We start from the raw sequence: 27,577 nt of genomic DNA, 5'->3' as shown, positions 1-27,577 counted from the left end.
CTCTCTCTCTCTCTCTCTCTCTCTCTCTCTCTCTCTCTCTCTCTCTCTCTCTCTCTCTCTCTCTCTCTCTCTCTCTCTCACCATCGCGAGCCGCAGCGGCGCAGACTGCAGGAATGCACCAAATGCACCGCACTGACCGGTGCTCGTCCCCGTTCTACTGCTTCCACTTGTTTACTTCGGGCGCGCGCGCACGCGTTCTTCCTCTACACACCCTCTTCTACTCACCTCTTTTCTTCATCATCGTCATCATCATCATCATCATCATCATCATCATCATCATCATCATCTGTGTCTCGAGCAGAGAAAGAGACTCTCCTCGTCTATCCTTTATCCCCGGATGGACGATTCAGCGGCGTCGTTCTCATCGTCGACCTTCCATTCCTACGCCCCACCCGTTTCTTTCATTACTCCACCCCCGTGCCGAGCGTTCACCCCCTTGCGCTTCGTGTGTTTGGAGCGTGTCCTTGCGCGCTCGCCACGGATCCGTACGTTCTCTCTTGACTGTATATGGAGGAGAAGCCTGTGGTATGCGCTACCTTGCTGCCAAGGTGACCAGAATTCTGCGTGTTCCCTCTTGGTGATTTTTCTTTCCTCTCTCTCTCTCTCTCTCTCTCTCTCTCTCTCTCTCTCTCTCTCTCTCTCTCTCTCTCTCTCTCTCTCTCTCTCTCTCTCTTTCTTTCTTTCTTTCTCTGTACGCGCCGTTTTCTTTTTTCTTTCTCTGTGTCGTATCTCTTCACTTGTTGCCCCTAACCTTTCCTCTCCTTTAGTTTTGTTTAGCCTTTCTCTCTTTCTTTTGTAATTCTACGTGTCATTCGACTACGGTGACACTCGCGGGGGAATGAAAATTAAGAGGAAATTTCACCTAATTAAGATTCCATTGATCCAAGAGATCTCGTAACGAACAACGGGCGTCCTCGGTGGGGTTGTAATCGCAGTAACCTATATTCTCCGAAACGAAAGAAATTTCCTGCATCCGTAAAGGATATGTAACCAATATAGATACATGTTAATCATCTACCAACAATTAAATGGTGACACTTTGAGCCCATCAAGTGGGAAGCTTTTCTCACGAAAATTTCTCCACTCTTTATCTACATATACGAGTTTAATATTTCATATGTTCGGTACCTTCAAAATATCTGTCAGTGAAAATTTTTCTGTCTATGCTTGAAAAATGAAAATCAGTCATCATTCGTGAATACCGTGACAAGCTTGGATGTTCCTCGCCCTTGGTCCTTCCGCGTACAACGAATGAAAGGCTTGGCCTTTCTACGGTTAACCTCTCTGCAGATTTGATGAACTCTTCCGTCACAGTGTGGCGCGTCCCTTCGACCTAGCCGAATCCGGTCGCGATTCTCTGGCCCTGACCCACCCAAAGGATGCAGTCAACCCTACTTGCAACGACGGTAGATGGGGTGTTGCCTCGGTGGGGGAGCGGTCTCTGAACCAAGCGGGCGATGCACGGCGTGTGCAGGGTGAGAGACAGTGTATGCGTGCCCGCGCGCGGGGTCTCACTGAAAGGGAGTGTACCTCGATGCCGTAATTGTATGCGGCCGTCTGTGCCCACGTGTGTGCGGAATTCGTGCGTGTATAACTGGTCTCCCTCTCTATGGGGAAGCGGCGAGAGAGGAGACGAGGAGCGCGCGTGTACGCGCGCAGGCCAGGCTGTTTAGCGGCGAGCCGACACGCCGTGGCAAAGAGAGAGAGAGAGAGAGAGAAGGAGAGTCATGAAAGAGAGAGGGGTTGAAAGCGTCGCGAGAGGAAGGGGTGCGGTGCGTTCACTCCACAAATCAATACCCATTGGCTGCCGCGTGTGTACCAGCCGTGCACAACGAGCGAAACGTGTCACCCACCGACCCAAACCTAAAGGACGATATAGCAGCTGCACGCACGCACGCACGGCAGCCGGCATATGTCGGCCGATGGCCAAAGCCGCGACGATGCCGCTCCATAAGCGTGTTCGTACACGTCTTCTTCCACCCATCTTTCGTCCGCTATAACGTGTTCTGCGACGCTGTGTTAATCCCGATCTATGGACAAATTTTGTCGACTTTGATGCAGAACGAGGTGTGCGTTCTTGTACGTATTCTTTCTGTGTATCTCACGAAACAAGATCTCACGTAACGTTCAGTCTACGAACATTGCGTACTTTGGACACAAAATTTTTAGTTAAGAGACTGATAATTTCGTTGCCAGACAATGTTTATGCATCGTTTGTAGACATCGTTTGGAAAATGTTGCCGAAACATTCCAAGTATTTTATTTTCAATATCTGTACACTTTTGTGGAACTGTACATTTCGTTTATTTTATTACATGGGTACGTGATTGCGACTGATTGCGGACCATAACGAGCGACCAAACCGTAAAGACAACAATTCGTCGCTTTCTTTTTCAACTCGTCGTGTAGTGTGGTAGAAATTACTTCTTAGTTTGCCACGGATTATATTTCGGTATATAGTTAAAACTGAGAAACTATTGCAATTTTGGGGACAAAAAGTTCTCGACGTGCGTTAATATTCAATTCTCAGAAAAAAACAAATGAACTTCTACAAGCTCGTTCACTGCAACAATATAAATTGTGAGTTTGAAAAACTCTTCGATTTACTCGTCTCTCCAGGGTAGTTTTTTTAAATCGTACGTCGGCAAACGTATCGGATTCCCGGCTCGATTCGAGTTTGTTCGTTTGAATTTGTTAAAGTTGCCTAGCCGCGCGCGTGCATTCGTTTTCGTTAATTAGTTGCACGCCGCGTTGTTTTTAGCGCGGCGAGAACAATAGGGTATCGCCTCCGGGCAGATATTTCCAGCGCGTCGCCGACCAATACCGTTTCTTTTTTTTCCGACGAGCGGGACTCTCGAGCCTCTCTCTCCGGTGTTCCTCGAGTTCTCCGTTTCTACGCTATTGTTCCGAGTCCGAGGGCTTGCTGCGCAATTACTCGGCGGCGGAGCCCGCAGTAACGAATCAAATAACAATCCTACAACCATCTCCGCTGAGCAAATTTCTAATTTCCTCTCGTAGCGCCTCGGTCTCGACACACTGTGCCCGCGACGAAGGAGGAACGCGCGGCGCGATGGTAATACAGAGACAGGCGTCGTCGACGATTTCTAGCCAAGTCAGCAAGCACGTTCGTTTCTGCGCGAAAATCCAACCGGAAATGTCGTCGCTGTCGCTACGATCGAGACGAAATCCTTCTCGCTGTCCGAAAAGTGACTTTTCAACCCGTTAACCCAAAATGTGAAACGTTCGCGTTCGTTGTTTGCTTGATATTAAAAGTGAATTAAAAATCTGTTATATCGTGCCTGTGCCAGTCAATAATTACAATTGTCTCGTGAAGAATAAAACACATTTGTATGTTTCCGAATATTTTCCGACACTAAACTTGACTAGCCCTTTTTCCATCGTTTCTCTAAATATTTCCTCGATGTCAACGTTAATTATCATTTTATAACAGCTCTGTGCCTAGCAATCGTCGCCGCGTCACAACGTAGATACATTTACTTTCAAATGCGGCAGCACAGCTGAGAGGTTAAAAGAGCAACGCGGGTAACGAACTTCGGAGCGAAGAAATGTCACAAAAGCGGCGTTCTTATCGAGGGATGGGATGGGATGGGATGGGATGGGAGGGGTGGAGGGAGAGTATGCCGTGGGCGCCGCTCGAATTCGAAACAAAGTTGAAAGCCACGGGGCTTTGGAAGCTTCTTCTCGGGCTGATGTCGCATCGTGTAACAGTGGCGTGCGTGGTCGGTGGTGGGGGCCTTCATTCACTGCGCCTCTCGGGCTGCTCGACGCGCATGCGCGCGGCCCTCCGCGCGTACACACGCTACTCACGCTGTGCCTCCCTTTCTACTCTAGCGTTCCCTCACACGTACGCGCCGTGCACGCGCACACACCGTTGTACCTACGTCGCCACGGACTTTGTACTCGAGCCAATCTCTTTTGCGCGGCTGTTTCAAGAACGAACGGCGCGCCGACACGCCGTTCCACACGGCACACACCGGCGGCCTCTCTGTGCCCGATCCACGCACACTACCGTCATCTTCGCGATCGCGAACTGACATGATCGTAGTCGGAGTGAAGAAAGAAAACGTACGCGAGAAGGGAACGGAACGGAACGGAACGCGTACGCGAAAGAAGAGAGGGAACGGTGCGAACGGCCAAGAGTGACTGAACTGCCACGAACGATGACTACACACGTCGGCCAGCTATTCCAACCTGCCGCGTTACCCGTTCCTTTCCTCGATTTGCTGGATTTGTTCGATAATCGTCAAATGGTGGATCATTCGAGAAGAGAAAGGAATTAAAGAAGTCTGTACAAAAGGAGAGAGAGAAAAACTGTCGCGCATGGCCTTTGCTCTTTTCCCGCTGTTGTGTAATTTCGCGGGTCGCGCGGGCGTGTGCGTACGTGGGACGACGACGACGACGACGCCAAGTCCGCGCGCTTTCGAGGTCGTTGCTGTCTATCCGCACGCACGGTTTAGCCTTTTTTTCCCCCTCGTCGTGGAAAACAATTCCAGCGAATTACTTTTCCTTTTTTTTCTTTTTTTTTTTTACCTTTCCCTCCGATTTGATATTTCGACGATCAGCAGATGGGTGAGAGGGGAAGAGAGAGGGGTCGTTGGAATTCCACGAAAGGCAAAACCGCGAGCGTAGTACCGTTCGGCAGCCACTTCTGCCTCGCATTCCTCGTTCTTGCGCGGCCGTTTCCGCCGCGTTGAACGCGTTGACTCGCGTGTCATTTCCTGCGGGTGGGAACGTCGAATTCTCTCGAATCGGTGAGACGACGGAGAAGAAGTAAAGAGGGGGTGGTGGGTGGGGGGGGGGGAAGAAAACGGAATCGATGGGGGGCACGTAACTCGACACAACGGTATTATAGCAGAAATTGTTCGGTTTCCGGAGCGTGTGAAACGTGTGTGTCACGTCAGATCGATACGGTCGCCGGTTGTTTACAGCCGTGACTTGGCCCCCCTGTCCCTCCCGAGTTCTCTTTATCGCCTTTAACACGACCGCGCAACAACCGGGCCCCGCATTCGAGCGTTCTCCGGTACTTTAGTACTCCTTTCCACCTCCGCGACGACCTTCTCTACTCTCCCCCCCCCCCCCCCCCCCCCCCCCCCCCCCCCCCCCCGCCCCCTCTTTCTTCGTCCGCCGTCGGGCTTTTTTTCGCGCTGTCCTGCTCAGCGAGAGAACTCGATTCGAGTCGACTCGTAACACGCGCCGCCGTCGGTATGCATCGTCCCGTGATGCATTGCTTCCGAGAAGCGATAGCACAACACCGGCCTGTGCGTGCAGCATTTGCGCCCGTCGTTCTGCATCGCCGCGACGCGCGCTCGCTTTCGAGCTCTTCCCCCCGTGACTCCGTGGGAAAGCAAATTCACCTGAGGAAGGAGCCGGCCAGCGTACGCGGACGCTGCCTTTCGGTTTTTAAATGGCCGTTACGATGCACACGTCGCGGGCGATATTTAGTAAGTTGTGGAATGCGAGTGCAAAATGGATGGTGAATTAATAAATACGATAGAGGCGCGCGAACGGTACTCGCGAACTGTTCGCGCTTTAGTCGTAACAATCTGGAACTCGTTCTCACGGCGTGACCACGCGTTTGCGATAATGAATTGGTGTTCTCGTTTGGAAGCTAATTTTATCTCTACAATTGTAGACATCGCTCGTACAGATCGCGCAGGGCTCCGTCGTTCAATCTCTTGGATAATAAATTTATTCTGAATAATTTCTGTCCGGCTCGCCGTCAGTTCAAAAGAAACAGAAAGCGACCAATTGTTCGGTCACTCGTTATGGTCCGCAATCAGTCTTGCCGGCGCGAGTGGTCAGACATTTCGGTAGCGTTACCTCGCAGACACAAGCTCGGTCGATAGATTGATATTTATGTAAGATTACGATCAACAGATAATAATAGAATTCCGTTATATAATTCGACGTACGATGTCAAACGCAGTCGGCGACAGTACCAAAGAAATTAACAAGCGAGATATCCGCGGCTGTTAAATAATTCAAAGTGAAATGTCTGGAGCAGCGTGCACCTCACTGTTTCGTATCGGTGCCAACAGCACGATATACCTCTCATCTTCAACCTCAGACGCACTAAATTCACCAAAGAACCCAAGCAGCTCGTGCCTCGTAAAAAATTGATCACAAAACGTCCGCGACGAATCCATCGTCTCTCTAATCCGTGTGTACGCACGTACACAGGGAGTTATCCTTCGAAGAGAGAGAGAGAGAGAGAGAGAGAGAGAGACCTCTCATGGCAGTGGGGGGGAAACTCACGGAAAAGCCTGCGCCAGAAAAAGACGTGGTCGCGTGTAGTAGCCGGAGACCAGTGACAACGTAGTCGTAAAGTGCAGTAGAACGCAACTACTCTGACGTAGCAGCAGCAGACTCTTGTGTATTGCTTGGCGCGGCGCGCACAGAGCGCGTTGCATTCCCCTGCGGTGCATTGACTTTGCTGCCCCTCCTGCCAAACTCCCCCCCGCCACGTCTCACCTCTTCCCTTCTTCCTCCTCCCAATCCCCCCCCGACGTTTCCCCTCTTCGTCGCGTTGCACCGTGTTTCCCTTTCTCTCTCGTTCTCGCGTCGCTTGATCCACGCCGCCGGCCGCACCGTTGCACTCCACCGCCTCTCCGATGCAACCGCCTCCCAGCGCAACAACAACATTCCTTCCTCTCTGGAGTCCCTTCATGCCACGGAGAGCCAGACCCTGCTACTACCAGACTCTTCTTCTTCTTCATCTTCTTCTTCTTTCTTCGTCGTTCCTTCTAGACGAGGAACACGCGTGCGTACATCATCGTTCCTTTCTCTTCGTGCCGCGATTCGTACAACTACGCCTCACCGTCGGTGAAAACTGGTCGCCCGCGAATCGCGTGTGCGATCGGTCTCATGGCCACGGAGAGCGAGCGAAACTTTTCGGTTTGGTACGTAGGTATATATACGAAATAAACAGTGGTATGCCTGTTCTCTCTGTCTCTCGGGGTCTCATCGATTTATTGATCGCTGCGTGAAGAAGAGAGACACACGGAGGAACGGCGCGGTGAAATCCTCGCGTCCCGACGAATGTCGCTTCCTTCGATATCGATCGAGTTAGCGGAAGAGTTTGCTTCGTTTTCATTAATTCATGGGCGCTACTCGTTGGTAGCAGTTAAACGGAGACAGCAGTGACGCCGATGTGTGCGCAATGGTGGCTATCGCGAATGTTTGACAGATGCAGATTCAGCGGTCGAGTGACCTTAACCTCTCTTGCCACGCACGTCGAGAATTTTTGGTCTCAAAAGTTGCAATGTTTTTTCAGTTTTAAGTACATTTAAATACGAACCAGGTAAAACAAAGTAATAAATTTGTTGCTTCCTAATAATTTCTATCTATAGCGATATACCATCGATGCCGACGAGTTCAAAAAGAAAGCGACGAATTATTGTATACGGTTCGGTCACTCGTTACGGTCCGCAATCAGTTGCCAGCGCCAAATGGTTAGAACACATCTTAAATATAAGATGAGGAAACCTGTGTCAAGCGAAAGAAAAGGTCGGAGCAGTTTTTACTGCTCGCGTGAAAAAAAAAAAAGATTAGTTGTGTTCGAAAAGTCTAATGTGAAAAGGAAGAAATTAATTTTTCTCAAACTTCTAAACCAAAAGTAATAATCCGCGTGATTTGACTGCTCGACGCGCGCTTTCGCGATTCCAGGCGTAAATCGCGCTCGTTTTCACGAATTATTTGTCGCCGCGTGTGTTACATCGATCTACCGCGAACAGGTTGAACACCGCTAATTGGATTATTACGCGTCACCGTACGAATCGTCGCGTGTTACCCGCACAATCGCCATTCTTGTTCCTCCTGTGTTTGTGAACAGTCTCGACCTCGCCTGTTTACTCGCCTGATCCCGAATTTGCGGATGATACGTTGCTACACCTTTACGACCGACTAATGAGCTGTTCTTTTTTTTTCTTTTCTCTCACTCGATCCGGAAATATCCTCGAAAAATTACCGCAATCGGTAGTCGTTCCAACAAAGGCACAGAACTTGTAAATTATATTTATCTGGCTTGAGTTAACATAACGTCATTTAGTGGTGTCGGATATTACGTATTTTCTCGACGTCCCTTGAAAATCAACCGGTACTACGGTTTATTGACTCGCGCCAAACTACTCTACTTTGTAAAAAATTTGGATACTTTCGCGGCTTTTGCTTGCCCGAATATTAACATAAATACGTAAAAATTAAAATAATCCAACGTTCTACTTTCCCCTTTTCCTTTTCGCCTTCTTTAGAAGCACGAAATTGCAAGACGATCGAAGTAAATCCCCGAACTCGGGGATTGATTTCACCCTCGTTGTTTAGCGATTGTACGATCGTCGATCATTTTTGGCACAGGCCAAAAACGATACAGGAAACCGTGTATCGTCGATGGGTTCCCATTTTCCCAAATCTGTTCCCGCGGAGCAGGTAAAACTTTCCAATCGTGCTTAAACACGTAGCCGAAGAAATACAGGAAAAGCTGAAATTCGCTAAATAAACGCCGAGGACGTGAGCATCGGGCGGCCTTGCCAGATATACAGAATTCATCCTTTTGGAATAGAGATACCGTCGGTATACAGTCTCCCGGATTATTAGTAGGACTTATATTTCAATTTCGAGGATAACAACGATGTGTACGCTTCTTCAAACAATTAAGGCGAGGGTATTGGACAAGATTCCCTTTTGAAAGAAAGAATTAGCTAGCTCGATGATCAAGATTCAACAAGATTCTTCTTCTTCTTCTTGGTGTCTCACGGAGGGAAACCCAGGAACAGAATGCAAAATATTTTTCCTTAACAATGAACTCTAGCAAGTAGCCGGAACGGAGGAGGCGCATCACCGAGTTTCCTCTTGCATTTGCTAATCCTTTGACCGTTCGGCCGCTTGTTTATTGTCACCGAAGAGCGTAAAAACCGTAAACCAATCGGACGAACGTGCGTTAATCCTCTCCGTGTTTAAATCACGCTTCCGCCATCTCTCTTTCTCTCTTTCTCTCTCCTCTTTCTCCGTTTTCCCGCCACTGAATCTCACGGCCCAGGCTGGCCGTGATCGCAATTGTTTGATTTCTTGGCCTTTAATCGGATTTTAAAAGGCTTTCCCTTTATCGAGCGTGTGGAAGCGCGCGCCGCCTTTCTCGAATGTCACCCACCCCGGTTGATTCACGTTCAGAAAGAGTTTAAGGGAGTCCATCGAGCGGAAGTCGCGCGATCGTCGTTAATTCGCCACAGATTTAATCTGTGGTTCTTTGCGTAATTTTCTTTTCTTTCTTCTTTTTTTTTTTTTTTCAATTTTGCTATTTTGAATGAGTACATGATGACACTGACTCTTTTATTAGCACCGTTTTATGAAATCGTGGAGTTTCACGCGTTCGTTGGAGATTGTTCAAACTGTTCAAAGTATAATTTTTACAATATCTGGCACGTGTAGCAAGATTAAATTTTTCGAATTAATGTTCTCAAACGATTCTCATGGAAATAATTGAAACAGTAGAATCCAACCATTAAATCCTGCAACGTATGCTACGTTTTGAATGTTTTATGAAGTTTTATATACTTGACTTGTATTTTATGAATTTTTGCACGTCCATGGATGTATAGACAATCTGCAATTTATTCAATTTTACTCGAGCTAATAAAATTTCAAAATGATTTATATTATAATACTTTTCTACAACTGTTCAATAAATACTTTCATCCAATGTGTACGTAATTTTTAAATTACTTCGAAACTTCGGCTCTCAATATATATTATAAACTGATTTTTGCATATTCCATGCATTTCGCGAATAAATTATTCGAAAAATGAAGACACTGTAAGGAAGTACAAATCCCAAGAAGAAGATCAATACGCTTGGATAAATCAGCGTGTCGAATTTTTACTGGATTTAGCAAGCGGCATTATTCAGACCGACAAATTGCGGATTTTCCTTTTTTGTATTCCGCTTTCATTGACAAAGTGGCAGGGCGTCGTTGTAAGAGAGATTAGATGAGAAACGCGCCCGGGCGACAGATGCATACACACGGCGAATAAATTTTGCCCTTTCTTATTTTCATCGCCATCATTTTTCTCTGTCCTCGGTTCTCGTGCATCTGACGAGGTTACGCGCACCTGGCGAGAGGGCGCTCCCCTAAATTACAATGACCGGGGCCCAGATTTTCGCGTCCCCCTCGTCGGCACAGCGTCGCGCATCTGGGAAAAACTGTCGCGACTTTCGATCCAATTGATGTCGCTTAAATTAATCCTCTCCTTCTCTTTCTCTCTCGCATTATCATTGAATATTTCTGACGTAAAACTCGTCTTCGTTCTGCCGGTCAATTTATCTAAACGTTTCAAAGAATTGAACCCTCAAACTACAAACTACAAAGATTATACCTTTGCCTAATTGCTTGAAATTCATCGTAATCTTTTTTTTTTTAGCCTTCAATTTGCAGACTGTTTACTATATTTCCTTACTTACCTTTGACACGATTTCGCGCAGTTTTATCACATTGCAACTAAATCCTTCGAAGAATCAAGTCCTCGAGAGAAGTGAAATCCTCAAATATACTTCCGTCGAATCTTTTTAATCGACAAAATAACAAATGGCTAATTTATTCGCTCGTTAACAAAGCTGCGATTCCGCGGTTTCAGCTTCCCCGCTTCTATCTAACCGCTCGGAGGAATTAAGGAACTTGCACGGCTTCCGCCTGTTGCCGATCTTCTTTTACGGCTTCCTCCGGACTTTTCCCCAAAAGGAGTCTTCGCCCAACGTTCATCAAGTTCAACGACAACGACGAAGCAAACGCTCGATCCTCTTTCTGTCTATCGTCGCTTTATCCATGGGAGATTTGCCCTGTGTACGATCTTTCTATCGTCGCCCTTGTTTCCCTCTCCAACTGATTCGTTAGCGCGTTTGTCCTTCGCGAAACAATTGACGGAACGCTGGAAAGAATGAAAAATTCACGCGGAAGAACGAGAGCGAGAGAGAGAGAGAGAGAGAGAGAGAGAGGGGCAACGGGGGCCTAAACAAATCCAGGGGTTAGAAAACCGTGTGAAGACGAGCCGGTGGAAAGTCCCGTACGTGGAAGCCGGTACACTTCGTAGCCTACGTGAACTATGCACGCGAGTTTTTCGAGTGTCGGAACCCTAGCCATCGCTTTTTTTCGACCCTCGCTTTTGCACGATCCCCTCGCTACCAATGAACCCTGATGAAAGGTCAAAGGAGAGAGGGGAGAGAGAGACGACCTTCGGGCCCATGGGAATTTATCTTGTCTCGCAGAATTCTCGTGGCGCTGGTCTCTTTGAGAAAACACTGCCAGGGACAATTGTTCGTTTGGCCATGATGGAAACGAGGGTGGAGAGAGAGGACGACGATTTACTTTATTTAGATTTGCTCGAGAGGCTCGCCCGAAAGTTTAGGCTCTCGCTATTTGTCGTTTGGAAATTTGTGAGCTTGCGAGGCTTCGTGTTCTGATTAACGTAATAACCAGAACATGTATCATTATATATTAAATATATATGTGTGTGTGTGTGTGTATGATTTGTAACATTTATTTATAAAAGTATTATAAAACAAACAACCGACAAGAGTCAAGTTCGGCGACACGGAGAACTTTTATAAAGTGTAATTGCACCCGAGGTAAGATCCTTTTTGCAGATAGTTGCTCCAATTTAATTATTTAAAAAGTATATACGATCTAATTTCGAGCTTTAATTTGAAACGATCTGTCGATCATCGACGAAAGCACCGTACGATCGTGGAAAACGGAGCTTCAGTAGACGAATGTGGGTCGCTCGTGTCGAAGACGAGGCCGAGACGGGGCTTTGTCGTTGTCGGTGCCGGCTAGCTTCTTGAGATAACAGCTGACTTCCGGTTGCTAGTAGAAAGCGCAGTCAACTTGCCCCGTAAAGTTCGCCGAACGGCAATGCCCCCGAGCGACGTCGATCGCAGACGACGTTTGTTTAACGAACCGGGGAACATTGTCTTTGTCGAATGGCCAATTGCTGCGAATTAAGATCGCGATTTCCAGCTCCTACTGTTCCGCTTTGAATTCCCACTCACGTCCCTCCGAGCGCAATTAAACGCACAATAGAAAAATATTATAATGCCGGAGTGAAATGGCGAAACGATTCGACACTTCGTCGAATACATTGAAGCAAACGACCGTGTTTGATGGTTCGAGGAACTTTAAGATGGTCGCGTTGATTGTCAGCATTTCAGATCTTTACAAGCGATAGCAGAGGAATTTTGGTTCTGAGATCGATTCGTTCCAAGTTCAGTGACAAACTGCTGGAAAATTCCACTTTTCATTTCTTCTCTTTTTTTTTTTTTATTTATTTTTCTTCGCGATAACATTCCACTAAAATTTAATAACGCGTTTCCTAATCAATTGCGCGAGATACAAGTAGGCAGTGATAATTGGCACAACATTAAAGTTAAATTGCGAATTTTGATGTATAGATGATCTAATAAAACTAATAATTATTTTAGATAAATCATTTACTCTTTCTCTAATATTGAAACAATAATCGGATGAAATAAGATTTTCGAAACATGGATATAGTTACGCTGCGTTATAAAATTGCGCGAACATCCGCAGTATAGTTCTAATGAATACAAACAGAAAGACATTTAGAAGTGAAATTGTTGCTGCCAGTGTATGAGCGACGATATGTAAGATTCATCTTTACCATTTCTCCGTCTGTGCGACGTGACACCACGTTTATTTCTACGAGTCTTCTCTGCTCGAAACGACAGGCAAATCCACTTTTCTTCGTTCAAACGGAATACGAGACGCGCGCACGGGACTTGAATACAACATTGTGTGTACCTCGAGGAAGAGTTTACACGCGACGTCGAAGACACGATATATTTTCCCGCGGACGTCTTTCCCTCATAAACGACTCGTCGTCGAGACTTTCCTACATACCGCCACGGCAATAGTGAAATTTCACGACGCGAATTACGCACAACTAACCCAGCTAGTTAGTTATTGCTGTCGGAATATAACGTTAATGGAGCGCCACAGCTTCAATATCGATAGCGGGAACCAAAATGTCGGCATCGATGAATTTTTCACGTTCGTCGCTTTGCTATCCGTTTAATTTAGTGTCGTCATGTTTTACAGAGAAACAATTGTAAAAAAAGTCGGATCTCTCTCGGAGAAGAATTTAGTTTGAACACTGTATGATGGGACGACTGTAAAAAATCAAAAATGTATAAAAAACATTTGATGCCCGAGACAGATGCCGAATAATACCAGCTATAGGTGGTGGTTTCATCGAATTACCACGAAATCGAGCGTACGGTCAATCGTGAAGTTCTCAACGCGTTACGCCGATCCCCTCCCTTCGCCCCTCGGCAAATCGACTTTCCCCTAAAATCGAAACCAGCCCCCCGAAGCCCCGTCGGTCACGAAACCGCCGTCTTTCCTATCGATCTTACGAGCCATTCTGAAGCACGAACATGCGCAGCAGCTCGAAGTTGCCCCGCGGAGTTGTGCTTCAATTTTGGGCCGGAGGGTGGTGGCTGGGTCCACCACCCATATTTATATACACAATTACATCCCGTCCCCCCGTACGCGCTGTTCGCGCGATTCATCGTCGTTCGTCGTAGCGAAAAACCACCACCCCGTGGCAGGCGGGGAGGAAGAGCAGATTCTCGTTCGTGTCGTACGCCATCGTAATTGCCATCGAAAAATTCAGAGATCCAGGGAAGAAAGAAGTTCAGGGCTACTACGCGCGTATAGGGAATTGAGCGGTCGGACCTCGTGGCCGGTGTCGTCGTCGTCGTCGTCGACGACGCCGGCGGCGGCCATGTTTGCGCCGACACAGTAGGCGTTCACGGGCGGTACCATCCCTCTGCCGGTTCTCCAACGACTTTGGAGAACGGCCACCCCCCACCTCCGATCATCTGGCAAACTTCTGGTGGGGTACCGCAAACGATTTTCCGTTGGTGCCAGTTCAACCCCCCACCGCCGAGCCAACTCTCCTTCGTCCCCTCCGCTGCTTCGTTAGCGCTGCTTGCTCGGTCCTTATCGCTCTACGAGCCTCGTGGCACGGTCGGCTCGTCTCGCGGCTGTCCGCTACGTTCCGCACCCCTCCGATTCGCTTCCCCGCGTCGTTGGTTCCACGCACTCGCGTACAACGGAGGGGATAGCGTTCCTCTCCACCACGACCGAGCAGCGGCCATAGTGGGAGGAGGAAGTCTTGCGAGAACGCCAAACTGCGGAGGATCGAACTCTTCGCGAATCTTCTTCCCTTCTTTTCGTCCTTCTTTGTCTTCACCCGTATTCCCCGTTTTCTTTCATTTCTTCCTCTTTCTCGATCCAACTTCATCGATCTCGTTCGTTTCTTCTATCTTGTACCTCTCGCCTTCCTTTTCTTTTTCTTTTTTTTTTTTCTTCTTTTCTTTCCTTCTTTCTTTCTCTCTCTCTGTTGCTTCCATCCCCACCACGACCACCGGTTACGCGTCGCTACATTTTGCGTTCCATGTCTTTCTTTCCCTTTTTTTTTTTTTTTTTTTTTTTTTNACGATGGCCGTCCGTTCGCTCTCAGACCTCTGTGTCCGCTGACTACAGGCCTGATTGGCCCCCGCTGCCGCCCCGATCGTTAAGATTCGAGGAAGTACACTCGCTTCGCCAACTTCTCCTCCCCCCCCGCTGATGTGGAAGTTTGAACGAAATTGGCCGGTGGAGGGGGGGGGGGGGGCGAAAAGTTCCGGCCGGATCGTCTGGAATTTCGGGGACACGCGAACGATTCTGAGGCTTCGTCACCGGGGCGCGTGGCCCCATCGTTCCTTGTTAAAAACTTTTTTCTCTCCCCCCCCCCCCCCCCCCACGCGAACTTCTCTGTTCGCCGTTAATTATCGTCCCCGGTGCTGATATTTGCATTCGTCCGCGATTCCGCCGAGAAAATGTAATTTTCCTTAGGTAAACCTCCCCTTTCTCGCGACTTTCCTTCTTCGCGCTCCCATCCCTTCAGGATTTATACTCGCAACGAGACGCGACTCGTCAATTTTTCGCTTATTTTCCCGACATCTAGCGCGCATTGTCGCTCGTGATCGCCGCATGAAAATTCATCTGAAGTTAATTGAAAATTAATCGAAACAACGATCTTTGATCCTCAAATAATGGGTTAGAGACGACTATAGAAACGAATGTATTTTACATTCTTTGAGATAGAAATTAGTAGCAAATGTGTCATTATTCGTCCATCTCTGCTTTTCAAATGTTTCAAACTTCGAAAGGAAAATTTCAAAGAAATTCCGTCTTGTGTTCCGTCGTTACTCATCATGTCGGTTCTGTAATTGTACAAAATTTTAAAGGAATGATAAAATTTAAAGAGCAATACTTAAAAAGTATTTAAAAGTGCTTACTCAAGTACTTAGAAAAGTACTTGCGACGAATTATCGGTTGTATCTTAATGGGTTAATCATTAACCACGAGCGTAATCACAAACACTCAATAATGACAAAGAAACGTGTTGAATAAAAAAAATAACACGTTAAAAAAGATCTTGAATTTATATTGTATTGTGTTCTCGTTATATATATAATCATTCGAGGTTTCAGCAAGTAAAAATATTCAGAAATATTCCTGAATATTTAATTTATGTTGTATTGTATTCTCGTCATATTTTATCGTATATTAATTGTGAAACAAAATACGAAAATAATTATCCGGGGTTTAAATGAGTAAACACATTCAAAAACTTTCTTTTAAACTCCTTTAACTTAAAGTAAAAGTAGGTGTCTTTCTCGTTGTTTCAATTGCGCAATGCTTTTTTTTTTTTTTTTTAATTAGAGTTGCAAACCGCGCCAACTAACCGTGGTGTTGTTATCTTTTTGTTGCAGACAGAGAATCGGAAAGATGCTGGTCGAGGTGTTTCGCACTGCCGCCAACAATGGAACGAAACTTAACGTCAACGAAGTTATGCAGTTGGTGCAACAGATCGTCGAAGATCCTGGTAAGTTGAAAACTCATTCTCTGCATTAATTATCGGTAGATGTAATATCTACAAAATTGCGAACGATACAGTTAAAAAAAAAAAAAAAAACGTGTCGCACCGTTCATTCGTTTTTTAAAGAGCTTAGCGTTTGGAAAATCTAAAGTCCCAATTCCTGTTTCGGTGGTTCGTGTCGCGACTTTCTAAAATCGTGGGCGTTGAATTTGACAATTATCCTCCGTCGAAAATAAACACGATTCAAGCACGTATTACTTATCAAATCTCCATCACGCACAGTTATCTCAATTTTGAAATATGCACGTGATTAGTGTTTGCACTCCTCTTTATTTTGCAATTTAGCAATATTATACAAACGAAAGGATTGGAAATAGTTCAGAGCCAAATCCTTGACGTACTTGCTTGCGTACGACTTTACTGTGATATTCCTGTCTTTTCTCATGCTTTTTAAAAATGTTTTTGTACCTACTCGTTTTTTCTTTGTTGTTTCCGATTCATTCAGTTTAGCAATTTTTTTCGTGAAATTGGATTTCGAGCATATCTTTCCAATAGACGAAATTTGTGATAAATTTCACTTCTGGATGCACGAAGTTTCATTTATAAACATTTTGCACTAATATACGATTGTCGAAAGTGTAATCGACTTTGTCACTTTTGTCAGAAAATTAAGTGTTCCATGTTTACTTGCAAACTTAAATGTCAGTTTATTGTATTGGATGAAAATTCGGTTGTTCGGGCAACGAGAAAGATATTGACAATTTGCACGTTGCCACGACGTCTGAAAGATCGTCAATCGTCAATCTTGACATTACAAGTACCAGCGATTGAAATAAGTGTATACTTGAAAAACGAAAAATTTTTAAAACTTTGTTAAAACACCGCAATAAGTTTATAGTAGAGCAGAATACACGATCTTTTAGAAAACTACAAATTATCTGTTTTCACTGCTCTGGTATTTCTAATGTTTCTCGAATCGTATAGCATTCTTGAGTATCTGTGTACCAATAATCACACCAATAGTCAAAAAAAACCTCGCTCAAAAAAAAAAGGAAAATTCAGAATGAAATTCTTGCAACTAAATTTACCAAACCTACCCAAAAGTTTCGTCCCACGCAACGCATCTCTGTCACAGCAATATTTACTCTCTCGTCTTGGCAACTCGACGATGAAAAGTCGAAAGTACGCGACGTTTTCAGTGTTGTCACCTCCGGGGAGGAAATTTCTTTTTAGGCGGTTGGCCCTGTTCCCTTAACTAACCCATTTGCATCACGATGCTACTACTACGTTGAGACATCAGCGGCATTCGACTGACATATAAATGAAGATCGCCGATCGCGGAATAGTCGGCGCTTGGTGACGATTCGCCTGCAAATGGGTTGAACGAAAGATCGTTCGAGACACGGGAGAAACTTAAAAATAGAAGGTTCAGGACGTGTTCTTGAGAGAAGACAGAACGTGTTCCGCGGTGAACGTCGAGGTAAATGAGGAGCCAAGCCAGTTGGGGTTGCAGACGAGGGAGGCTGTTGCTCCATACTAGGTGACGACAAGATTGTCCCCGTTTCCGGTGTGGCACACGCGCCTCGCCGGAAGTTTATCGTGGTTTCCCTGCGTCGAGGTATTTATACGAGAGAAGGATGCCCGTTCACAATTTACTTTTCCCCTCGTCCAAACCCCACTTGCACGAACATTTCTCAAAACAAAACACGAACGTCGCGCCGTTTCGTCGTTCAAAATTAATCCTCGCTGTGTCCCTGATTTCGGTGATCGTTTCAGGAAATAAATGGTCGAGTTGGATCTACTTTTCTTCGTTAAAATTATCTCTCCGCCGGTTCTTAGATTTTCGGAGATTGTTAGGGAAAAGTCCTGCTCGTTTACCAAGGAGAAAAAAAAAAAAACGTGAAACACGTGTTCCAACGACGGGGGCGGAAGAGGCTTTCAATTGTTTGAAAATTATCTACACTGTCCGCAGTTTTAATAACGCGACCCGCTTTTACCAGCGATTGAAACTGCAATTAAAGTAAGTCAGAACTCGGAGAAAGTTGGTGGCGAAGCTTAAACAGGATGAAAGTAAAGGAATGCGTCCGCAAAGGAATAGGAAACCTGTCCAAGTACTTGCTAACTCGTTTGGCGCCGCTGCTTGTACATTTATAAATTTATAGCTGTCGATTTCGTACTCTAGCGTTTGACCGGAAACATTCTGCCGCGTAAGATTAAATGAAAATTTAACGCCGCAACGATTAGTAAGTTGTTTGAAAACTCGATTTCTCTTTCCTCCCTCCCTTCTACGAAGATCAAGACCTACGTGTCTACGGTCGGGGCAGTTTCGCAAAGGTCATTCGACGCGGTACCGTCGATGAGTATCTCCGCTGGAAGCGAAGAGAAGAAGGAGAACCACGTTTGAAAAAGCAGCAGCAACAACGACCAGTATCGGGTCGACAGAGCGATCCTTCCACGAATAAACGTTTTCTTTTTACCTGGACTGGATTCGGGGAAACATGGAAAATGACGCGCCACTGCGTTTTCATCTCACTAATGGGCTCCTTTCTTTTCTCAAGCCTACGAAAATACTTTAAGAATCGCCGGCATCCGCGAGACCTCCGTCACGTGAAACAAACGCGGCTCGCCTAGCTTCTTTTATATTTCCCGCCTATCGCCTTCCCCTAAATACGTGGCCCCGCGACGACAGAGCGAATTGCGTACGAATCGCAAATTAACTCTCGATCGTTGTATAATAATTCAGAGCGTCAGGTTCGTTGGCTTTTCTTTCAGCGGGGTAAACACAATGCTCGCCGAAGGAAATTGCGACACTTTAAAGCTGGAATTGTCGTTACCACACACAATTTTTTACTGTGAAAAAGGAAGTTTATGCTTCTTATAGTTAACAATTTTTTAATGATTTTGCTTGACACTAAAACTACCAAGGACTATAAGGCATAGAATTTTCATCAGAGGTATCAAAGTGAAAAAAATAGAAATACAGTAGAATACACGAACTTTTACTCTACTGTATTATTTTATAAAAAATCATTTAAACCTCTGAAAATATACTATTTTGCATCTGTAATGTATGTATAATATCTAAAAAAAATTATGAATTTGATCGCTTTGGTAGTTCTTCATTACATGTGAAGAAGATTAGACAATACATTATTCACTTGTGCCAACGCACATGGTATTGTAATATTAAAAAAAAGAAATGAGACTGATCAGTATATTCCATCTTGTGAATTGTGCGCTGTAGTTTCCAATTAGCAATACTATCTGCAGTCACTCAAACATTTTATAGAAATTCAACTACATGGAATAAACTAAGTATATATATATGAAAATCCCAGTTAAAATAAATATATATATGAAAATCCCAGTTATGACTATAATTCATATTGAAGTACAGATAATTGTTACTTTATTCCATATAGTTGAAATTCTATAAATTGTCTGAGTGATTGCAGATAGTATTGCTAATTGGATATATGCAGAAAATTTAGAAAATGTTTCTGAAAGTACGGGAAAGTATCGTGGACAGAGATAGATACTTGTTACAATATTTATTAAATAACATGTACAATAATAACGGCACAAATACGTAACACACAGTAATTTAGTAATGCGTTGCGTTCATTCATAATTCAAATTTAATTTCACAACTTCGCAAGAAGACACGGTGCTTGAAACGTATACGGAAGAAACGCGCGCCACGTCGATTGTCGTCGATACACGTTTCTTCACTTTTGCCAGCCTTGCCAGGGGAAATAATCGCGTTCGAAACGAGCGCACGTGTCGCGCGGACCATCGGGCGTTTCTCCCGAAGGATGCAACTGCCGGTAGAAAGGTGCAACCTCCCCCCACAGTGCATGATCCCGGACGAGTGTGTCACACACTAACTGCCCTATTTTTAGGATAGGATAGGATCTAGGCGGAAGTAGATGGAACATGTTGGCCGTACCACGTGCCGGGCATCGGTGTTTTTCCGTGGGCCGTACGAAGTGTGCCAAGGGGGAGTTCACACGAACGAGAAAGAGGGTCGTAGCACGAGGAAGGAAGATCCAGGACTCGGTGAGGCACGCGACACGCGCGTTCACGTATTTTTGGAGCCAGCCAGCTTTCTCGAGCGGGAAAATATCGAGAGGGGACACACGAGGGTTTCTCCTCTTTTCTTTCTTTTCTTTTTTTTTTTTTTTTTTTTTCCTTTTCGATGGATCGAGGAAAGAGGAGGGACCCGACGCTAGTTGCGTCAACCAGGGTTTGTCCCTCGATTTTTCCCTCGCCTCGTATGTAGAACGGAAATACGCGTGGAAGCTTAACACGGATAGGGAAACCAGAGATCCTCGAAATGCAGCGTCGTTGCGTTTGGAGAAGAAACTTTTTTTTGACCAGGTTTATCCATCTAATAAAACAATCGAGAGATGTTCGTTGATAGTACAGAATCCAGTATTTCGATATTTCGCCTCACAGACGGTAAGACAGTGAACGAAGCGTTAACAAAGTTTCATAATTGGTGATGTTCGGTGAAAAAACGGGCCGAGATGAGAAGAATGTGTCTGTTCTTCTTTCTTTCGAAGAACGATAGAACGTTGGCTTCGGTGACAATGACGCTTCTTTCTAGTTACACGTTCTCTCTTTCTTTCTTTCTTTCTTTCTCTTTTCTACTCTTGATAAGAATGCAACGGAGCTAGCTGTTCCCATAAAGCGAAAAGGGTTCGAATAGTTGTTGTTTCCGTGAAAGTGGTTTTCATGCGGATCTCAGTGTCGTTTCTATGAAACCGTGCCCCTGTTACCGGAGGGTGTCTCATTATCGGCCCGATACGATCGATACCCAAGATCGATCCGTCACCAGCGTAAGTAGGTTCGTCTTCGCGGAACCGCCAAAGGAAAAGTAACTACGGGCATTTATCGATCGCGGGCGCGTTTTCCAGTTATCTGTCACGGACAAACAACATGCCAAGGAATTCAATTACCAGGAGGTAGTTGCTCGAATCACGGCGTTGATAAATGAATTCGAGGGCTTTGGGCCTTGGTTAATTCCGATCATCTTGAACTTCGCCCCGAGCTTCTTGAATATTTTACGCGACGATCTCCGACGAACGGATTTTTAAATGTTTCAAGAACAGCATGAAATTGAAACGAGAAACTACTAGTAATTCAAGAAATTGCAATAAGTGGGCTTCAAATACGCTACAACTCATATTCATCGCTGATAGATTTTTCTAGACTCTTGAATTTGTAATTTATACAAAGGTTCCTCCTCCCTTTTCCGTAAATATATAAAATACCTTCTCAAAAATAAAACATTCAAATATCGAGCCAAGTATTTATTTATTCTCTTACTTGAGACTTACCCTTTGCCTTTCTCTTTCGGTAAACATAATTTAAGTATCAAGTCTGTCTACCTTCAGTCCTTCGTTATTCTCGCGTCGTAATTCGAGGAAACTGTCTACCAATGAGACAGCGTCGAAAAACTCGGAAAAATCCGAAATTTCTAGAACCGTACGCGAAATATTGGCGCCAAATGTGAGCGTGACCCACGTGGTCGATGGGAGAAGAAACCGCTCCAGGGAAGGGAAATGCGCAGCATCTTTTCGAACGTGTCGAACATTGTCAACAATGAGTCATTCGAACGATCGACAAAATGGACGAGGACGAAGGGCGTCGGTGAAGGAGAACGAAGCCATGCCAGTTGGGTGAATAATCGGTGACGCTTGATCCTGCAGGAATATTTCTGGCGGGACCTCGTGTCCTGGACAGAAGACGCAAGGGTAGAATAAGTGGGGAAGGAGAGAAGACCCAGCGCTTGATTTATGAATCAGTCTTGTATAGGAAAAAGAAAATGCGAGCGTCTCTTCGTCGGAAAACTGGCGTTGCCTCGACCAGCAAAAAAACAAAAGGAAGGCGAAACGAACGAGAGAGAGAGAGAGCGAGAGGACAGAGAAAAGCAATATTCGAGCACGTGCCTCACGAACGAGAGAGAGCGAGAGGACAGAGAAAAGCAACATTCGGTTCATGGGCCTCACGTAACGCGGCGGAAACGAACTCCATTTTGTCGACAATTCCCTATCCCCTCCTAAACACCGATTAGTTGGGCCTTGCAGTCGAGTGTGGTGGGGGGTTCGCTACCCTCCTGGTCCTCCACCACCTCTCCCCCACCCCCACTGGAAAAGTCCGACAAATCGAGCATTTCCCACGACGAACTGAATGATCCTTAGTTGCACCCACGCTCGTCGGTCGTGATGTGTCTTCTCCGATGTTGCCGCGCGTTCTCAGGGATACCTAGGTCTCGGTTCGAAGGGTGTAGGCCTTAGCCTACGTTCAGAGAATTTTCTGAGCGTTATCTCTCCGGAGTGTATTGAACCGAGTGTATATCACGCGTTGCTCGCATGTTTCTCTGAAGTGCACGTTCCATCTGCTTGGTTCTCTCCTCCCGAGAGCGATCTTTGCCCGGGGTGTGTTGTACGTGGAAGTAAATAAAGTGCCACGTTGGGATATATCATCTCGAGTCTTTCCACGTGTTAATTCACCACGATGCAGTCCAAAGTAATACGAAATCGCGTGCGCCTCTCCAATGGGCAACAATTGCTAGTTGTATCGCGAAGTTTCAAGTTTTTGAGGAGGCTAAGCCAGAGGGTGAAAAATATGCATAATGGTGCGTAGTCGTTTTTTTCTCTTCTCTAGGGAAAAAATGTTGAAACAATGGATCCTCGCCGAAACGTAATCTCCAGCTTAATAATTCGGTACATTTGAATTTTATAATCGAAGATATAGAAACGTTCCATCGACTAACGGCTAACGGCCGAAAACGATTCACGTTCTGTGCGGAGAGGCCAGTGAGTTTTTATTATAATCAGCAGGGGCCTCTCTCTTCTTCGTTCAAGTATTTTCATGAAAACGTCCGGTTAGGAAAATGGTCGAGGTCGGGTAAACGGTCGAAGAAACGGCCCTCACCCGTGCCTTTTCCTCCTATTCTTCTCGCTTTCGACGCACGAATGGCTGTGTCGGCTAGCGGCCGATCGTGAGTTGCAAAGAAACGATCGGATTCCTCCTTGGAACACCATAAGTCGGTTTCTTTCCTCGTTTAGAAAATCGACGTTTAGAAACTCTCTCGCCTTCTTTCTTTTTTTTTTTTTTCTTTCCTTTTCTTTTTCTTTTCTCTCTTGCTTCTCCCTGTTTTTCAATAGGAATTTTTATTCGTCGCTCCGCAGAAGCAACGTTAGATTCGCAGAAATCCTCGGCCACGACCGAGTGAGCATTCCGAGTGATTAATTATTTAAGGGAAATCTGGCGAATATCGCCGATTCGATCGTATCGGCGCCAATTAAAATAAATTTGCATTCGTGGCCTGTTTCGCCACGTTGAGTTCTCTTCAATGGAACGACGGGGAATGGCCGTTTTGTTCTTTTCTACACCGTCAGACCATTTATAACTGTCCGAAGGGGAATCCTTGTCGCGAGAAGAGAATTTGTTTCTACGAAACGGACGAGAAACAGACGGGAATGTATCAACAGCAAGACGAAACTGACACGTATTCAAACGAAGCGATCAAAAATCGATTATTTCTGATTTTAGACATGCAAATCCGACTGGACCTGATAGAACATATTCCACACGTGGCGACGATCTCTTGCGGCACGCCGCACGAGGAAGTTATCTACGATTATGTGACCAGCATCATTATCAGATATCTAAAAGATCAAGATAATCAGGTGAATATTTCGTACGCGATTAAATTCTTTGTTGGTGTAACAAACCCGTATAACTCACGCCGAAAAGCTTGGAGCACGTTGGGAGTTCAAAAGAAATAAATGTATGTATCGAACAAGCATATAGACGTACATTTTTCGTATTTTCAGGTATTGAAATTGTAATTAATTAAATTTAAAAGTGAGATTTACAATTGCCGTATTTATGTTCCTCGAGTGAAAATGAAAAGAAGTTTATTTTCATGTAAAAGGAAAAGCGTGCTCGAAACTTTTCAGCGAAAGTGTACCATATATTTATTACAGATCGAGTAATAACATAATTCTTCATTTTTTTGCATTGAGCTTCTTAAAAACAATTTTATTTTATTTTGTATCTATATAAATCCATGATATTTTACAAAACGCGTGTTGATGCTATATGACCGACAAACTCCGTACTGATTCATCGATGAACATTCTTCTCTCTTATAGTTAGACTGCGGATACATTTATTAAAAATATATAAAAATATATAAAATGTCTAATAAAAATATAAAAATATATAAAATCTCTAAATCATATGATCTTGCTCTTTGTAATATTTAACGAATGAAATAGTTCTCTATCCAGGTTCTTTATTTTTGAATCATCTTTATGAAACTAAAAAATTGCATAAATACATCCGCAGTCTATTTATGACACGTACAACCCCGCTCAAAGATCTTGGAACATGTACTACAAAATAAGTATGACTTTATCGTAACAAAGAATCCATGCGAGTCTATCAACAATTGTTTTATAAAAATCATGTGCAGTTTAAAAATTTTATTTACAATGAAAATGTTTGTTACTAAAGGTAATAAAAAAAAAGTGAAAGTTCTTAAGACTTTTGAGCAGGCCATTCCATATTGTTTCTGCACGAAATAACCTAAACGTGCCAAAAAAAAAATTCAAGTTCTCTATGTACTGATGGACTCTATTTTTGTTTTTTCTTTGGTTATTTATACAGATACGAATGACAGCACAGACAGCAGTATTACTGCTCACTAAAAGAGGGTTCTTCGATAACACCACGATAGAGACCAAATTCTGCCCCGTTATAGAATCTTTGTGTACGTCCGCCGATTTCTCCGGCATCTCTGTAAGTTTCTACATATTCTTCTTCTTCTTCTTCTTTTTTTTCTGTGTATGTTTTTTTGTGGTTTGTTCATTTTTTTTTTTTCTCATTTTTTCATTCAAGATTTTAATTTTAAATTTTGTTATCCTTCTCCTTCGTCGCAATCCGTCGTTTAACGTGAGTAGCGTTACACATTTACATTTTTGAGAAATACTTTAGAACAATAGAGAGACATTAATTCTGCCCTTCGATGAATTTTTTTCATTCGTTTCGAAACAATTAATTATTACTCTGTAACCTGTACATTTATGCTAACTGTATATTACCGAAATTATCGAAGATTTTTCCGAGGTACGAATATTACAATTATAAGCTTCCATTTTTCAACATAATCGCAGTTTCGTGTGCTTGAAAATGTTGATACGTTAGTTTCCTGAGCGACCAAACACAAACTCTTACCAGGTTTGTCGCCGTTCTCTTTTCATTGCAACATCTCCTACGAAAACAAAGCAACTGCAATCATTTCCCTACATTTGTTGGAATTCCCCGAGTTCCCGGTTGGGTCCCGGTTCGGTCCCGGTTCGGTCGTAAATTACAGAAAGCTGAGTAGCGCCGGGCTATCTGCCTTCGAACAGTCACGAAATCACGTCGCCGCTAACAAATATCATAAACAAGATATTTATATTTGCCTAAGGAAGTCATTATTTCTTTCGAAATCTTAAACACGCTCTAAAACTTTAGAGCGGCAGTGTACTTAGGAGATAACACAAATACGAGTCATTTCAAACATTTCAACATATCTCCGAGAAATAAAAAAAAAAAAAAGAAAAAAGCGTTAGATAGAACGTTACAATCGAGCCATTCGAACGATCGAATCTATCGATAAAAAAAAAAAAAAAAAAACTACCCCTATCCGGCGAAGATCATCTGCCATTTTATCAATTCCTCTATTCGTAATACAAGATTCGTAAATCTACGATAACTTTTTCCCCGTGTTTTCGAGGAACGAATGGAACCTGAATCGCAGAATCATTTCTCCTCTCTTTCTTTAAACCGCCGTCCTCCCCTGTTTAACATTCCATCGGGCGCGGCAGCGTAATTTCAGTTTTTCCCATTCAAACGGACCGTAGCACGATCGTCGTCGACTGTCGTTTAATTAAAGAATACGTATGTAAAGAATTGCCCGGGAGGGTGAACGTGTGTCCCCATTGAAAGTACGGTAGCGTGGAGGAGAACAAGGCGAGACTGGCCCCTCGCGTCTAGCATTCTTGATCCATTCGACTCGACGATCCCGATCGTATGCAAGGAATATGTATCGCCGGCGATCTAGAAGGCACATAAGTACCAGGTTGTATCGATGTTGTCCTTCGCGTTTATGGTCGTTGGACCTTTTACGCGCCGCCCTTCGGACAGATTCCGCTTGAAAGACATGGGTAGTGAGATGTTCTCACGCTATCGCGTCTCACTATCTTGTCTTTCATCCGGCGTCTGTTCTACCACGACGTTCGCCGATAAACGAAGAAGACGTAGAACCAACGATGAGAAAATATGGACTTCGCAGTTGGGACGTTTAATTTTACAGCTTTAGTTTGGTAAATTTTGTCCGCGTTCGTGGCTCAGGTATCCTCTTCGGGTACGCTGCCTGTCACTGCTGGTGGCTTCCCACGAGATGAAAAGCCATTATGGGTGGCTCTCTTCTTTATATGGCGTTGTATGAGTCCCTTGGAAGCCAAACTGATCAATTCCAGTTTTTGTTAATTTCTGGATTTCAGTATACGATTAATGTTCGAACGAGGAAGGGACAGAATTGTTCTCAAGGAACGAATTGCTAGCTCTGTAATATAGTGACAGTAAATTTCAAGGGGAATTTGAGAAATTGTTATTGAAATTGTTGTTATTTCGTTACTTTCCAATTTCTGGAATTAATCAGTGTGGCCTCCGAACAATTTATTTATCGTTACGTGCTTTGATTTGTACTTATTTTATAATATATTGTTAATGTACATGAAAGACTAAGAATTGCGATGGTGTAAGACGAAATTTCAAGAATATGAATTATTCACAATTTGCAGATGAATTTTCAACGTTGAAAAATACATCAAGACCTCTTGTATTAATGAAAATAGAACATTTTACGTCACTATGATTTTTAGTCCGCCATATTCGGTATCCAAAAGTTTGGAGCAACTATCAATTTTCATCCAGTCATAAATATAATTAAAATAGCAACGATTCGTAAATATCTTCAATAACGTAATCTTATCTGTTAATATAAACGTGGTTTTATCCCAAAATTGACAAGACCCTCCAAACTTTTTGAACGACGAATAACATTAAAAGTTAAAGATATTGAACTACTAATCGTTAAAGCACCCTCCAACATCAGCTGAACCGTAGCGCGAGGGTTAAACACCGTGTCGTTTTAATTAGAAATCAAACGAAAAATCAACGAGGAGGTAGATCTCGAAACGATTTCTACGTTATGACGGCGAGGAAGAGACCACGGAACCCTCGGCAGGGACATGCTTTTACCATCAAAGTTGGTTTGTCATAGAGTTCGACTATCACAGCCAGCTTTGATGAGCAAAATTGTGTCCGTCCACGGCGCACAATTCGACGGAAAAAAAAATCGAACCGGAAGAGGAAAGGAGGGAAGGGCGAGGTGGAAACAGAACCTCCCCTTCTCCTCCCCCTCTCACCTGCTCCAAAAAAAAAAAAAAGGAAAACAAAAGAGAAACGTGGAAATAATTATCAGAGAGGAAGAGAGAAAGCGGAAAGCAGCCGAACGTGCCGTTTGTATCTCTCGCAGAATTGAGGTGAAACGAGA

At 44.4% G+C, this 27,577-nt stretch overlaps 1 protein-coding gene across 1 annotated transcript in view; it reads left to right on the top strand.

Moving 5' to 3' along the window:
- Positions 1-27,577, top strand: part of LOC122532619 (serine/threonine-protein phosphatase 4 regulatory subunit 1-like) — a 46,904-nt gene that overhangs the window by 11,374 nt on the left and 7,953 nt on the right. The window contains exons 2-4 of the mRNA XM_043661525.1: positions 15,851-15,963; positions 23,521-23,657; positions 24,643-24,774. Coding sequence (XP_043517460.1) covers positions 15,867-15,963; positions 23,521-23,657; positions 24,643-24,774 — 366 coding nt within the window. The 5' untranslated portion in view covers positions 15,851-15,866. The remainder of the gene's footprint in view (positions 1-15,850; positions 15,964-23,520; positions 23,658-24,642; positions 24,775-27,577) is intronic.

The sequence above is a fragment of the Frieseomelitta varia genome, unplaced genomic scaffold, assembly GCF_011392965.1.
Source record: "Frieseomelitta varia isolate USP_RPSP 00005682 unplaced genomic scaffold, Fvar_1.2 scaffold_461, whole genome shotgun sequence".
NCBI classification, from domain to species: domain Eukaryota; kingdom Metazoa; phylum Arthropoda; class Insecta; order Hymenoptera; family Apidae; genus Frieseomelitta; species Frieseomelitta varia.
This window is presented reverse-complemented; position numbering and strand designations above follow the sequence as displayed.